This window comes from Mustela erminea, chromosome 1, assembly GCF_009829155.1.
Source record: "Mustela erminea isolate mMusErm1 chromosome 1, mMusErm1.Pri, whole genome shotgun sequence".
Taxonomy (NCBI): Eukaryota; Metazoa; Chordata; class Mammalia; order Carnivora; family Mustelidae; genus Mustela; species Mustela erminea.
Genome location: NC_045614.1, coordinates 189,864,540 through 189,879,704, shown reverse-complemented (window position 1 = coordinate 189,879,704; position 15,165 = coordinate 189,864,540). Strand labels below are relative to the sequence as shown.

The 15,165-nt window shown below is 34.7% G+C and overlaps 1 protein-coding gene across 15 annotated transcripts in view; it reads left to right on the top strand.

Moving 5' to 3' along the window:
* The window catches only part of ROBO2 (roundabout guidance receptor 2), a 1,682,217-nt gene that overhangs the window by 1,545,130 nt on the left and 121,922 nt on the right, over nt 1-15,165 (top strand). For 12 of the 15 annotated variants that reach the window (XM_032352363.1, XM_032352354.1, XM_032352345.1 and 9 more), the window contains 2 exons: nt 6,799-6,926; nt 11,540-11,551. In XM_032352363.1, the coding sequence (XP_032208254.1) occupies nt 6,799-6,926; nt 11,540-11,551 (140 nt within the window). The remainder of the gene's footprint in view (nt 1-6,798; nt 6,927-11,539; nt 11,552-15,165) is intronic. The other 3 variants (XM_032352359.1, XM_032352409.1, XM_032352441.1) reach the window with 1 other exon arrangement.

Genomic DNA, 15,165 nt, shown 5'->3' with positions numbered 1-15,165 from the left:
GATCTTTCCATTCTACATATATTTGTTTAACGAGTAATCCTGCTGTGAAAGAACCACAGAAGAATTTCAGACATTTGTTGGGTGTTCCATCATCCATTCAGTAAGCCTTCAGTGAACATATATATTCAAGATCTCAGGGACTGTTTGATAGGACTTGGGGTACATAGTTTGGGAAAAGAGAGACTTAGCACTTGTTCTCATGGAGCACACATGCTCTTGGAAAGACAGTAAACAAGGAAACTAAAAACTTGAAAGAGAAGTTGGTTTAAAGAGAAAAATAGTAAAAGTAACAAGAAGATATGAAAATAAAAAGAAATAAAAGTAATTTTTATGTCACTGGTGGGTAGAAAGCTTCTTCACAGTATTTGAGCAGGAAAGACATCTTTGAGAGGATATTTAAATAATCTTAAAAGTCAAGAATCTTAAAAGTCAAGATATTTAAATAATCTTAAAAGTCAAAAAGCTCAATGGAAGATAGAGAAGGGCATTCCATGAAGTTGCAACAGAAGTACAAAGACACATGGTAACTAGGTAGTTATGTTAAACAAAGAAAAGAACGATCATGTGCTTAGAAGAGGATGAACATGAATTTGGACAGGTAGGTGAGGAGTAGATTATCTAAAACCTTGAAGATCATAAAAATAGGTTTTATACTGAGTGACTGAAGGAGAAATCATTGGATGGTTTCAAATAGTAGAAACCGTTAATCGTCTTCAGGTATATAAACCAGTGAATTTGTATTGATGCTCTTCATTCTCCCAGTAACCCTTAGATTATATAATTGTTATCACATTATATGGTTTATGGTTAGAGATAGTTGACCTAAAAATGAGAAAATTCATAAAAAATGCAAAACACAAAAGGCTGTCATGCAAGAGAGAGTACATCTTTCTGGTTGGCCCAAGAAGTAATGGAGTAGTAGAAACTTCTGGAAGAAGTCTTTTTGTTTTATCATCTATAGGAGACCTTCTAATAGAGATCAGAGATGTTCAAAAATGGAAGAGGTCACTCGTCATAGGAATTAAGTTGGAAAACTGGTTGATAGATTGTGGCACATAGGATTCAAAAGATGATGGATGGTTGCAGAAGGGTTTTTCTTGATGGAAAGATTCAGTCATCTCATATATATTCAAAATATTTTATATAAATCCATACTGCTGATAATATTTACAAGCTTTCCTCAGGCAAAGTTCCAGTGAAAAAAATGAGAATTTAAAGATTCTGAACACCCTGGGATATCTGAGAGTCTTCCAATCTGTTGTTGTTTGGTTTGGTTTTAAATTACAATAACCCTTTGTGATGGGACCCATCAGGACTAGTGTATTGTAGCCATTATTTCTAATTGGGATAAAACAGCTGGGCTCTCGGAAATGTGTGCATATCAAACCTTAGACTGGGGAAAGGTAGGTGTTAGCTCGAGAAGGTCTTAGAGATAGTTCTGATAGACTTTTGTGTGGAGTCATATCTCATCCCTTCCAGTTGAGAACTATTTCCCTGGTCTTGGAGCCTTATGAAGACATATATTCCCTAGAGCACCTGGGTGGCTCAGTAGGTTAAGCATCATCCCTGGAATCAGGGTCATCATCCCTGGGATCAAGACCAGAATTGGGCTCCTTGCTCAGTGGGGGCCTGCTTCTTCCTCTGCCTCTGCCTGCCACTCCCCATGCTTGAGCTCTGTCTCTCTCTTTCTCTGTCCAGTAAATAAACAAAATCTTTTTTTTTTAAAAGATTTTATTTATTTATTTGACAGACAGAGATCACAAGTAGGTGGAGAGGCAAGCAGAGAGAGAGGAGGAAGCAGGCTCCCCACGGAGCAGAGAACCTGATGTGGGGCTCGATCCCAGGACCCTGGGATCATGACCTGAGCTGAAGGGAGAAGCCTTAACCCACTGAGCCACACAGGTGCCCCAATAAACAAAATCTGAAGGCATGTCTCCCCAGTTTTAATGCAGTGCCTGGCATGTAAGAGACATTTACATCTCCTTAAATGTTAGGATTTCTTGAATAAAATAATTAAAATAATTAAATTTTCATTATAATTTTGTCAGATATCAATGATTTTCAAAGGTAAATGGAAATGAGACAATATTTACTGAGCATCGACAAATTCCAGTGAAGAAACACTCTATATAGGGAAAGAGTGTTAAAAATCATCACTCCCAACCTCTTCCTACTCCAAAGCTTACCTGTTTTACAGTAAATCGGCCTATTACCTGGTGTACGTACTTTCTGCACCAAGTTGGAATTTTATGAATATTCTACAAGAATCTCCATAGCACCATTGTTCTTATCCAGAATTTTATAACCTATTTCTGAAACCCTGTCTATAGTTAGAAAAAATATATATTCCCTATTTTCTATCACTATTTTCTTATAATGGCATGGTATCTTTGAAAGGTAGTCTCTTTCATTAGTAGCTAATATTAATTCATTTTATTCTTCCCAAGATGTATTTCATTTTTCATTTTTCCTTGAAAACAGAATTGTAATCACAGGGTACGGTGCACCATTTCTTGTATCTCTTGGTTTTAAACAAGTAAAATCCAATTTAAAACGAAAGAAAATTAAAACACCGATGCAGTGTTCCCATTCCTATTCTTGGCTTTCTTAAATACACCTTAAAGAAATGAGAAATCTCAGCAAGTCTGATGCCAGACATATTTTAGGTTCAAATATTATGTCATCTGTAATTTATAAGTAAATACTCTTACCTACTAAAGCAAGATAGATAGATAGCTCTCATCCTGTTTATCTACCATGTTGTTACCTATATAATGAATTTATCTAACCTGAGGTTAAATTTGCCAGAAGGTATAACTAAATGTTTGATGAATGTAAAGTTGTATTTCTATCCAATTGATACAGATAATGTGGCATATATGTCTTAAGTTAACAATTAAAAATTCAACAGGGAACCTGGGTGACTCAGTAGGCTTAGTGTCTACCATTGACTCAGGTTATGATCTCAGGGTCCTGGGATCCAGCCCTGCATCGGGGCTCCCTGCTCACCGGGCAGTCTGCTTCCCCCTCTCTTTCTGCCCTTCCCCAGCCTTTGTGCATAGGTTTGTGCACTCTCTCAAATAAATAAATAAATAAAATCTTTAAAAAAATGTCAACAAACTATTTTACTGTAGGAAAGAGGTATGTACACAGAGTGGAAAAAGTGCCAGGTTGAGATTAGAGTTCAAGATTTGAATTCTGATTTTTCTCTTTAGTAGTAAAATGACTTTGAGCAAATCATTTCACTTAACTAAGGGTCAGTTTCCTCTTCTGTAAAATGACAGTTTCAGATTCAAGAGAAATTTTTTTTTTAAGATTTTATTTATTAATTTGACACACAGAGAGCAATAGCAAGAGACAGAGCACAAGCAGAGGGAGTGGCAGGCAGGCGGGGGAAGGGGAGGAAGAAGCAGTCTCCTCGCTGATCGCTTATGGAGGAGTCAGATGTCGGACTCCATCCCAGGATCCTGGGATCATGACCTGAGCGGAAGGCAGACGCTTAACTGACTAAACCACTCAGGCGCCCCTCAAGAGAATTATTCTGAGGTTGCTGTGAGCCAATGCATGTTTAAACTGTTTGTTTGTTTAAACTGTGAGGCAACATAATTTTTGTTTGCTTGTTTAAACTGTGAGGCAACATAATTTTTTAAAATTTTTCCTCAATGACAAATCAGAAATCATGGGTGTCTTTTTTTTTTTTTTTAACTCAGAATAATGTTTTCATGTGTGTTTGATCCAGAGAGGACTTTGTAGACATTCAAGTTTATCTTCCCCTCTTTTAGCTTTTGATAAAAATTCAGAGAGCTCTGAACAGACTTTACCAAGTTAAACAAGAACCATGACCAAATTCTAGCCAGAATCCAGTTTTGGTTTTTTGGGTTTTTTTTTAATTTACTTGACAGACAGAGATCATAAGTAGGCAGAGAGGCAGGCAGAGAGAGAGGAAGGAAAGCAGGCTCCCGCTGAACAGAGAGCCCAATGCGGGACTCGATCCCAGAATCCTGGGATCACGACCCGAGCCAAAAGCAGAGGCTTAACCCACTGAGCCACCCAGGCGCCCCCAGAATCCAGTTTTTTTGAGATAAATTAGAAATGTCTACAAAATACATTATTATTATTCAATCCTTGTATCTCAGAGTTAAGCTTGTCCAGCGGAAATAGACTAACTGTAGGAAATACGGTTTTTATTAGACAGTAAATATATCACCAGCAACTTTTCTGAGCCCATCATCAAAATCATTTTTTTTTCTCATTTTTAATTGGCTGAGTTAAGCAGAGCAGGTTTGTATGCCCTATTACTCTCTAATGCATTTCAGCCCCGTCCTTGCCCTAAGTTATAAATGTAGCTCATAAAAAAACCTTAATAGATAAATGTGGCAAATTTGCAAACTTGCAGCCATTTAGATTTGGTTGACCCTTATATCAGTAAGAAACAAGATATTGATCATAGGGGCGCCTGGGTGGCTCAGTGGGTTAAGCCTCTGCCGTTGGTTCAGGTCATGATCTCAGGGTCTTGGGGTCATGTTCCGCACTGGGCTCTCTGCTCAGCAGGGAACCTGCTTCTCCCTCTCTCTCTGCCTGTCTCTCGGCCTACTTGTGATCTGTCTCTCTGTCAAATAAACAAATAAAAAATCTTAAAAAAAAAAATCCATCATATATCCAACCAATATTTCTTGAGATCCTATGAGTTACAATAAAAATAGCTAATATGCGCCTCCATCAGAAAGGATGAATACCCAACTTTTGTAGCAACATGGACGGGACTGGAAGAGATTATGCTGAATGAAATAAGTCAAGCAGAGAGAGTCAATTATCATATGGTTTCACTTATTTGTGGAGCATAACAAATATCATGGAAGACAAGGGGTGTTAGAGAGGAGAAGGGAGTTGGGGTAAATTGGAAGGAGAGGTGAATCACGAGAGACTATGGACTCTGAAAAACAATCTGAGGGGTTTGAAGTGGCGGGGGGGTGGGAGGTCGGGGTAGCAGGTGGTGGGTATTATAGAGGGCACGGATTGCATGGAGCACTGGGTGTGGTGCAAAAATAATGAATACTGTTTTTCTGAAAATAAATAAATCAATTTAATAAAAAAAATAGCTAATATGCATTGTACTTTCTGTGTGCCAGTTTTTTGAACTTTGTGTAATGTCTCCTTGAAAGGTCACTCTCAATTCATGAAATAGGTGTTACCATCTGCACCATTTTGCTAATGAAGAAATTGGGACCCAAAGAGTTTAAGTATGCTGTCCATTTTTACATGGATTGGAGGAGGTAGAGCCCAAGGCTGAAACTCTGGCCATTTGGCTCCAGTCTGCTCTTCACCACCCGGTTATGCTACTGGATGTTGAAAGCTCAGTGTTAGGGGCTGAGGCTATAGCAGCAAGTGAAGCAGGCAGGATCTCTGCCTTCATCAAGAGACAAATGGTACAAAGTATAAGCAAGCACGCCATGATTGTATAGCAGTAAGTTCCAAGGAGACAGTTAATACCATTGTCAAGTGTTGTAATGGTTGGTTTCAAACAAGGGTTTGCAAAAGCTTTTCTAACAGCTTATGACATTTTTTAAATCAGCAGAAGTTTAACTGAAAAATGTGCTGACAGAAAAATAACCACCATAATTGGAGGATAGAGTATGATAACTAAGTTTGGTTGGCATGATTGGTTCATAGACATTGCTTTTTGTCATGTAAACTTCTATCAAATGGAACGATTATTAGGTCTATGTCTTACTCTGTAGTAAACTTAAGCTATTAATCTTTTAGCTAAAGCCAGAAGTAGAAGAAATTTGATTATAGTAATCTTCACAGTAAGCCTAAAATGTCGTTTTTGTCCTGAAAGCAATAGGAAATCACAGCTAGTTGTGAGTAGATAGAAACAATTAAAGCAATATTTTAAAAATACAGCTTTATTTGTATGATATGTATGAGGGAGATGGGCAATATGATCCATCAAAAGTTATTACAAAAGTATGTGTGTGAGATAACAAAGACTGTCAGTGAAAATCAAGAGGAAAGATCAGATTAAAAAGATAATAGCTTTGTTATTATGCTTGTGTAATTGTAATCTCTGAGAATCTAATAAGAGCATATTCTTATATGTAAGTATTTCAACAGATTCATGTTAAAATTTTATAATCTTTTTATGAACTAGTGTCTTCGTCTACTTGTTAAAAAAGTAGAAGTGAGAAAATAAATGCATGTGAAAGAGCTGAGGGTGTCCAGAAATCACTCCCAGGCAGGTTGGTGCATTAAGAGTTAATATTACTAATTTTTAAAATTCAGCCCCCTCTTAATTCCTTCAACAATGTATTTGTGTCAATTTGCCAACAAATAAGAGAATTTTTTTCCTTTAATGTAGTTAAGCTCTAGATTCAAGATGCCCAAAAAGTAAGTCATATATTGAAGTACAGTGTAACTTACAAAATAGTAAAATATAACTCACCTAGAAACTGAAATATACACTATTCCTTACTTACTATGTAAGAACTGCCTCCCAAAAAAAGTCCAAGTGCTAATAATGCCTTTGATAGTTTTGATGCAATAAGAGTTGTTAATACATATATGAAATATGGGTAGCTGGTAATCAGGCTGAATGAGATCCAATATGAAATTCATGATCTTTTTAGTAACATCTTGAATCTAATGATCGCACTTGTGGCTGAATGTTATGTATGTATGCCCATGGGTTTTGTTTTAGTTAAAATATGATAATCAAAAAAGGAAAATGAAGATGAAAATGTAGTGTTATTTTAGTTTATCTAATATGTTATTTAATAAAACCGGTTCATTTCTACACAGGTATGACATCAAAGATGATTACACACTGAGAATTAAAAAGGCCATGAGTACAGATGAAGGCACCTATATGTGTATTGCTGAGAATCGGGTTGGAAAAGTAGAAGCCTCTGCTTCTCTCACAGTCCGAGGTAAGAAGCTTAAGATGTGAAATACAATTGAATCAACAGACTAATTTTTGGTTAAATTGGTAAGTGAACTTGCAGTAAAAACAATAGTTTACACTCTTTTATCATTATTATTATTATTAAGATGCCTAGATTTTGTGTCCTTTCTATTATTAATTGAAATGAAATTGATTTCAAATTTGGGTTCAGAGGGATGATTATTTGAGGAAATTATTTTTTTATTTAATAAGTAATAGCTGAGATGGTTTAAAAGTAAATCTTAAGAATAGAAAAGATTTATACCAGTCTTTTATGTACCCACAGTTTTGAAGTATTTACTTCTTTGAAATGTCACAATTTTAAAGGTACTCTGCTTTCTGTTTACTAGTTTGTCAGTTTATACCAGGAGGGTACTAGTTTGAAATCCTTTTCTATTTCAGCATCCAAAAAGCAACAATAAAAAATAAATAAATAAAGCCAACACCACTTCCAAAGTGAAAAATGGATACAAATGAGCTCCCACAATGAGAAAATCTGATTTAGAGAGTGATTTGTGAAGTTCATTGGCCTTAAATAATTGAAATCGTTAGTGTCGCTCCTGTAATAACTTTCACTTTCTGGGTGTCATGCGCTTTTTCATTCATGGAATAACATTCATTTATAGACTCCCTGGAATTGCTTGTAAGTGAAAGAAAGCATTACTTAACCCCCACAGTGAGGTAAAATGAATTAACGGATTTCCTGGTGGTGAGCATTGATCCACAGGAGTAAATCATAGAGTCCCGAGTACCAAGAAGTACCATGTGGACATCCACACTTACTCTCGCCCAATAGGCATCACCCATGGCATCATTTACACTCACAGAACGTCAGACAGAGATAGGCGACCACATCCTCTGCTCAGTCTTCCCACCTGTCTTCCCGCACCTTAACAGATGCCTCCTCTTGTCATCCTTTGTGAGAAGGTCAGTGGCGGGCTCTGACCCCGTCTCAGTTATAGCTCACCCTGTGTAATCCCACCTCCGACCCTTGGGCAGCTTTACTCCGAGTTTTCATGTGATTGGCAAAAAGCTTTGGAGGAATTTGCATGGGTGAGAAATGTGTCAGAGATTCTCCTGTTGGTCCTCCATGGGGGCCATCATTATTTCCTGATCTATGATTTTAGCACCAAATCGTAGAACCAAAAACCAAAAAACAAAACCTGTCTTTCCCCAGGTAACTCTTAGGAGACACACACTTTGGACAACTTGGAAAATATTGATGATTCCACACTTCTCAATCGCTCTACTTTTATTCCACAAAATCCATTTTTTTTCCCCATCCGGACATTTCTAGCGGGAATTTAGATACAAAACAAATTTAGACAAAATCCACGTGCCAGTTGCTTACAAGCATCTTCATTCCTCATGAGTTAACAGATCATCAAAAGCTGTCATCATATACCAATCAAATACACGGACTGATTATATAGTATCAGAATCCAATAACCTTTGTAAACCACATTACTACATTGAATCTACATTCTCTGTAGGTGATTATATATTTGTATGTATTCATTTACTAGGCACCCCTTTAGGAAAACAATTCACCTGACCAAATTTTCCCCAAAGTTTGTTTATTTGTTGTTCCTGAAGTGAGTGGGGAAAAAAAAAAATAAACAACCCATCAAGAAATATTCCGTTTAAAAAATATTTGCTGACTAAACAAATGGTGAGAAAAATGTGAGGAGTTATTTGTTTATAGAAGCAGCAGGGTTCTTTTTATACTTGAATGCTTGGATGAATGAGACGTGAAGTGGTCTGTTTGCTTTGAGATATTTCCCAGCTAATTGTTTTCATAATTTGTTGAAAGTTGCAGGTTTAACATTTCATTTAACAAAGCATGCTCCTCTCACATGGATGTTTCTAGCTAACTTAAAAAACTAATAGAGTTTTTTTGTTTTTAATAGGATTTTTTTTAAATCAGCAAACCTTAAATGGTCTCTCCCCTAATCTGTGTCCTGTAGATGGATTAGAGAGTTTAATCTGTGTGGTATGTATTTATTACTCATCTAAGACTGAAACCTCAAAAATAGGGTTAAAGAAAATCTCCATGATACAATAGAATGTGGAGTAAAATATTGTTTAAAAATATTTTTATCATTAGGAAAAGCAGTTGGAACTTCTCATGCTAAGAGGTTAACAGGAGAAAAAGCATATTATCTACGATTTATTTTTTTTTTCTGTGCTCATTTTTCTGTGCACATACATGAAATGTTTAGCCCTTCCCTGGATTGTTTTATTAGAACAGGGTCAACTGACCAAGAGGCCACATCCATTTTCATCCATTTAATGCAGGGACACAGTTTAGTTTAATTTGCTGATTTTGAAAACATCCGCCTGCTAGGTTTTTTTTTTTTTTTCCAGATAAAATGTTTCTATGTAACAGAAACGAGAAGTTTAATTGGTATGTTTCTGCTAAAATTTTATCGTGAAGGCCAGTTGGGGAAAAGGAAAAGGACTTTTATAGTCAAAATCTGGCACAGAGATTTACTTAGTTGTTTTCTACTTTAAAATAAGGTGAAAATAGATTATAAAATTAAACTTAACAGCAAGTAGCTCCCTTTGCTGAGTTGACAAACATAAAATTAGAAAGAAATAATGCTAGACAACAGTCGACCTCCTAGCATTTATATTCTAGTCAAATAATTCATGATCTAATAGAGCGTTTTTAAATGGGTCCAAAATGAGTTAACACAAACTGCATATTTGTAAACACATTTTTCCCATTTTCAGTTATTCAGATTGGCTTTGCATAAATTAAGACTTCATTGGAAAAAACTATCTTGCTTTTAGGGCAATAAAACCTTTTTTTTTTTTTTTCTTTTAAATAAAATTACTCTACACTAAGTGAAATAGAAATGTATTTTATATTTTTAAGCCCAATTTTTCGCCATGGTTTCTTCTTTTTCTCTCTTTAATATCAATAGATTCAAAATGCCTTTTGGTTTCTAAAGGAAGCATTATGTTGGGGATTCAGCCTGAGAGGGCACCTGAAAAATGCAAATTCAAAACCAAAAGGAAAAGTTCTTTTTCTACCAAATGTTAACAAAATTAAGAGATACATCTTTCGAATGAGGCACAACCTTATGATGTTAGTCTGTTGTCTTGTTCTTGGTTGTTATTTTTGTGCACACCTGCCCCCAAGAAAGAAATTGTGGATTGGGCAACTTTCTGATTTTTTTCCTCTTGCTATGGCAAATCCCTCATAGGCTGTGGGATGCACTAGAGGGTCACTGAGCTAGAATTTTCATCCTGCTGCTATGATTGCTTTATTCTTCGTTGAATTATCTGAATCTCCTCCTTTTCATTGTAAATAATTGTATAAGACCATGAATTTCCTACAGAGGCAACTCCTTATTGTTTCAGAGAATGCACAAAGCTAGTATCATGATGTATTGGTTGAGTGAATGGATGCCTATAAATATGGTTGCAGTGGCTATATCTATCTCATTGTGTCCAATGAGGCATCATGAAGACAAAACTACCCTAAATTCTAGAGTTATGTTGTATGCACACTAGAGCTTTATCCATGGGGACGTGGGCAAAACACTTGTTTGTTGTGTAAGTTTATATTTTGAATATAAGAGTTCATAATAATTCAAATGCTATTAAATGTATTTCCTCTTCACTTGAATAATGGCACCATATGTTTTATATTTGTCCATTGCTTTTATATGAAGTGGTTTACTATCTAAATTGATTTGGCTTTATTCTCTTTAAAGAAAGTATTATTGAGCCCATGTGTGTCTCTCACAATTGCTGTGCACAATAACAGGCCCAGCCTGATTTTAATGATTGAGTTATGGTATAATAAAAAATATGATAATTTGTTGAAGCAGCAGTTTGAAAGCCATTCTCAGTGTGAACAAGGATCAACTTGTCACTCATTGTTTCCTGCCCTCTGCCAAAAAAAAAAAAAAAAGAAAGAAAGAAAGAAAGAAAGAAAAGAAATGAAAGAGAAAGAAAAGAGAAAAAAAAAAAAAAGAAAAAAGCTTAGCAGTAGTTAGGGAGCCACTCAGTTGAAATCTCTAAGGATGTTCCAACATATTTGTTATATTTTCATCCACCCTGTCCACAGATGAAAAGTGATGTGATCTTAACTTATTACTGGCTGAAAAGCAGCGTCAGGGGCTTTTCTGTAGTCCTTGTAATGGTTCTGACTAACCATGCTTAAAATCCAATTGCTATTTAAATCAGACAGTGAGGCTTTCTTTTATTGACATGACATTTGCCAGTCTGTGACTTGAATAGTTATATTCATCAGGTTCTTAACTTTGGGGTGATAGAGGGTATTTAAAAAGTACTTTGAAATAAGAACTATAGTAAGTGATGACAATATGACTTTACATAAACTATCTCTCAATTCACAAAGAGCTAATTCTGGAATGAAAATAATTATTTTCTTAGAATTATAACTTTCAGTTTTAGTCAGACTCAGACATCCTGTTCATACTTGAATTATAAGACTAGAGATCACTCTACTGTCCATACTTAAATGTTAACATTACACATCATGCATTCTGATAATTTTCTTTTCTTTTTTTTTTTTTTTAATTTCTTCTTTATGTTCTCACCACACCATTGTAATGTCTACAGCTCGCCCTGTTGGTAAGTAGCCATCCTTCTATCCATTTAGCATGGCTTTGTACAATGCTTCATAACTCATGCATAGTAGGATTTGATAGCATGAAATATATTTATTCATCCATGTTAAAATATTATGGGAGGATCTTCCATGAAAGTTGTTCTGGATCTTTTCATCACTTTGATAAGCCATTTTGTAGTGACCTATGAGAGTTAGAATGAATAGGTAATGATTTTCATGGAAAATAATATATGAATGTTTAATACTAGAAACTGCTAACTTTTCTTAAAGACATAAACATAATAATTCTTTTTTTCTTGTATATATAAAAATCATTTAATAGTTATGCTTGATATTCATTAAGATAAATGATTAGGAACTAAATTAAAAGGTTCGATAACTTGATGCACTTCTTTGATTTTTAAACTGCTTCAAGTCCTTGCTTTGTAGTGGCATTTTCAACTGCTGTATACTTATTATCTGTTTTCCTATTTAAACAAAATTTGGTAGAATGCTTCCAGTTGTTCTAAGTAGACGCTTACACTAAGAAGAAAAGAGAAGGATGAGTTGTGTTCTTTGGCATGAAAAGTTGGTGTGGTTTTAACATTTCTCATCCTTCATTGACTGTACAAAATTGAAGTTAACAGTTTGCATTTGCAGTAATTTAAGTGGTAATTATTTGTAAACATTTGGAAAGTCAGACCTTATCAAATTCACTGATTTTATAACCTTTCTGCATCTCTTTTAAAGTTTAGCCTAAACAACCAACAAATGTGTTTAAATAAAATAAATCTTGGTAATTGTGTTATAAGTAAATGAACAGATGGATGCATAAATGGATGGATGGATGGATGGACGGATGGATGAATGAATTTACTATAGTGCTTTTTTAATATATCAAAAGATACTTGAATAAGTTATTTGATTTGACACAAGGTTTATAAATAGTCCATCTAACTTCCAAAGCCCTCTTAATACACTGACTTGACGTTGACATTTGGTATATATTGGTCCACTCATAACATTTTTTTTCCATTAGTTGAAACATTTACAAACCTTATTGTTATGTAGTATATTCTTGCATAGATAGAAAATACAGAAAATTAGAACTTTGGTTTCCCAATCTGAGCTTCTGATCTGTTATTTCTGAGCAGTACTTCCTTTGATAATTGTTTAATATCCCTGATCCTAGGTCACTTCATCTATAAAATGGAGAGAGTAGTATTGACTTATCGAATCTGTTGCAGGAATGAAATAAGCTCAAGATTGCTTATATATGTGAAAACACTCTGTATGTCAACATTGGTTAACGTATTCTTAATTTCTGAGACATATGTTATTTTGTATTTTTATTTTTTGAAACACAGTTATGGCTTACAATTAATTTGAATGTAAAATGCAGTGATTTTTTTCTTTAAACACAATTATTAAATTGATCATGCTTTTTACAGTTGGGGATGTTAGGAAATAGTGGAATAGGTTACATTTTAAGCCTTATTTTTTAGTATTTGTACAAATTCCTATTAACGATAACTTTACCTACCTATGGTACTACATCTAAAATTAAGAAGTGAATGGGAAATAATAAGATAACTTTTCAAGTTAAAAGGAAAAATGACTTTTAAATTGTAGATCTTTACATATAGAAACCTTATGCCAATAAACCATGACCACTTGATTTATATTATCTCACAAATTTCCAGGACAGAAAATAGTATGTTCATAATTTCCAATACATTTAAAACACAGAAATAACAACAACAACAAAAAAGATATACATTGATTAGCAAATGTGATGTACAGGGAGCATTGAGATATACTTGTCACCTACAAGGTATTTCAAAGTTATTTCTGTTTTTATTCTTGTTTTAAATGATTTCTTAAGTTCCCATTGGACTGGAACTAAAGAATAGCTTCTTAACACATTGTATTTTATTCTGGGAAAGTCGTCATTTCATAAATCTATCTCCAATGACTTATGACAATGTTCAGAAATATGAAGAACTATACTTTAAACTTGACAACTGCTATTAATTTTGGAAACTGAATGTTGGATATGCTTTTATTGGATCACCAAAGATGAGATGGATAATGAGGAAATTAGCTTGCTTTTTCTTTGCATAAACTGTTTACATGAGTTTTAATTCAGGAGCTATAGATATGCCAACTTTTTTTAAAAGGTCAGAAGATACAAATCAAGTAGATCATAAAGTAGTCAAATAGTAGTCAAATAGTAGAAAACTATATTAATATTAATATTGTAAGTTGACTAAAACACAAGTTTTTCAACTTTGAAGCTCTTAGCAAAGTACATTAATATTAATATTTGTTAGTGGTTTGAAATGCAAGTTTTTCAACTTTGAAGTTCTTAGCAATAACATATAGGGTATTCCACAAAGAAGAAATCACAGAAAGGGGGAGAAAATCCAGCTTTGAAGTCCAGTATAGATTAGGTGAAGAGATATGTACCGAATATCTGAAATTTAGAGAAAATTGAAGGGATAATACCTATGTAAAGCCTTTGAAAGAAAATTAGAAATATATGCAAATTCCAAAATATCTATAGTTTCATTCATTCCATTCCATTCAGGATTAAGAAAACAACCACAACAACTTGGTAGTCCCTGTGGAAAGCCCATTTAGAAATCATTATAAATCCCCAAACTGCGAGTTTTGTCTAAATGGATAACTCTTATGACCTGCATTTGAATTAAAAAATTGGCAACACTATGCAATTTGCAGTTGGAATAAACACCTTTGGGCCTACTTTTGAGATTGCAGGAAAAACTCTCGACTTACAGGATCTTCAGTGGGGGAAATATCACTGAAAGCAGACAATTACATACTTGCCAATGGAGAAAAGTGTTCTCCAGATTTCACTTGCCCATTGGCGAAATCAGTGTTTCAAAAGGAGTCCTTTAATGCAACTTCCATAATTTGCTTACCACAAAATTCAGGACAAATGCCACTTTGATTATTAAAAGTCTGCCAGCCCTTTCTGAGGCTTCGACTTTTTACTATTCCAAAGTCATTCTTTGTATGAGAAGCAAAAGTACATCCTAGGACAGAGTTAACTAAGAATGCTGAAATATTCATTTATTTGGAAAACTCTTCTGATACGTTCTGATAAGGGAACTGACAGCAGAAAATGGAATACATATCTTGCTTCCTATACCCATCTGTCTTATTTTTCTCTTGGAAGCCCTTCCCAAGCTTAAAAATAAAAAAGAACATCTATTTTGGAGATGGGCAACACATTTTTTCCTACAGCAATTCAAAACATGATGAGTAATTGGAAGAGAACTGTCAAATCTACCAGCTGCCTTAGGAGTGAAGCTGAGCCCTGCTCCGTTTTCTATCATGTAGACCATATGCTAGATGCTGACTGCCTCCCGTATGGAAGCTAAAAGCTGTGGGCATCAGGTAAAAACTTGTTTAAAATATCAAAACAAACTGACAATACACAACTTTAGGGAATCTTCTACCTATTTCCTTAGTTAGTGACTCAAAGGTATGTTTCCTTTGGATGAAAGAATATAACTGGCCACACAAGAGTTTGTTGGTATTGAGAAATATATCTGTTTGAGACAAAATTCCCATTTTTAATTATTATTTTTAAGAAGCAGCCAGTATTCTA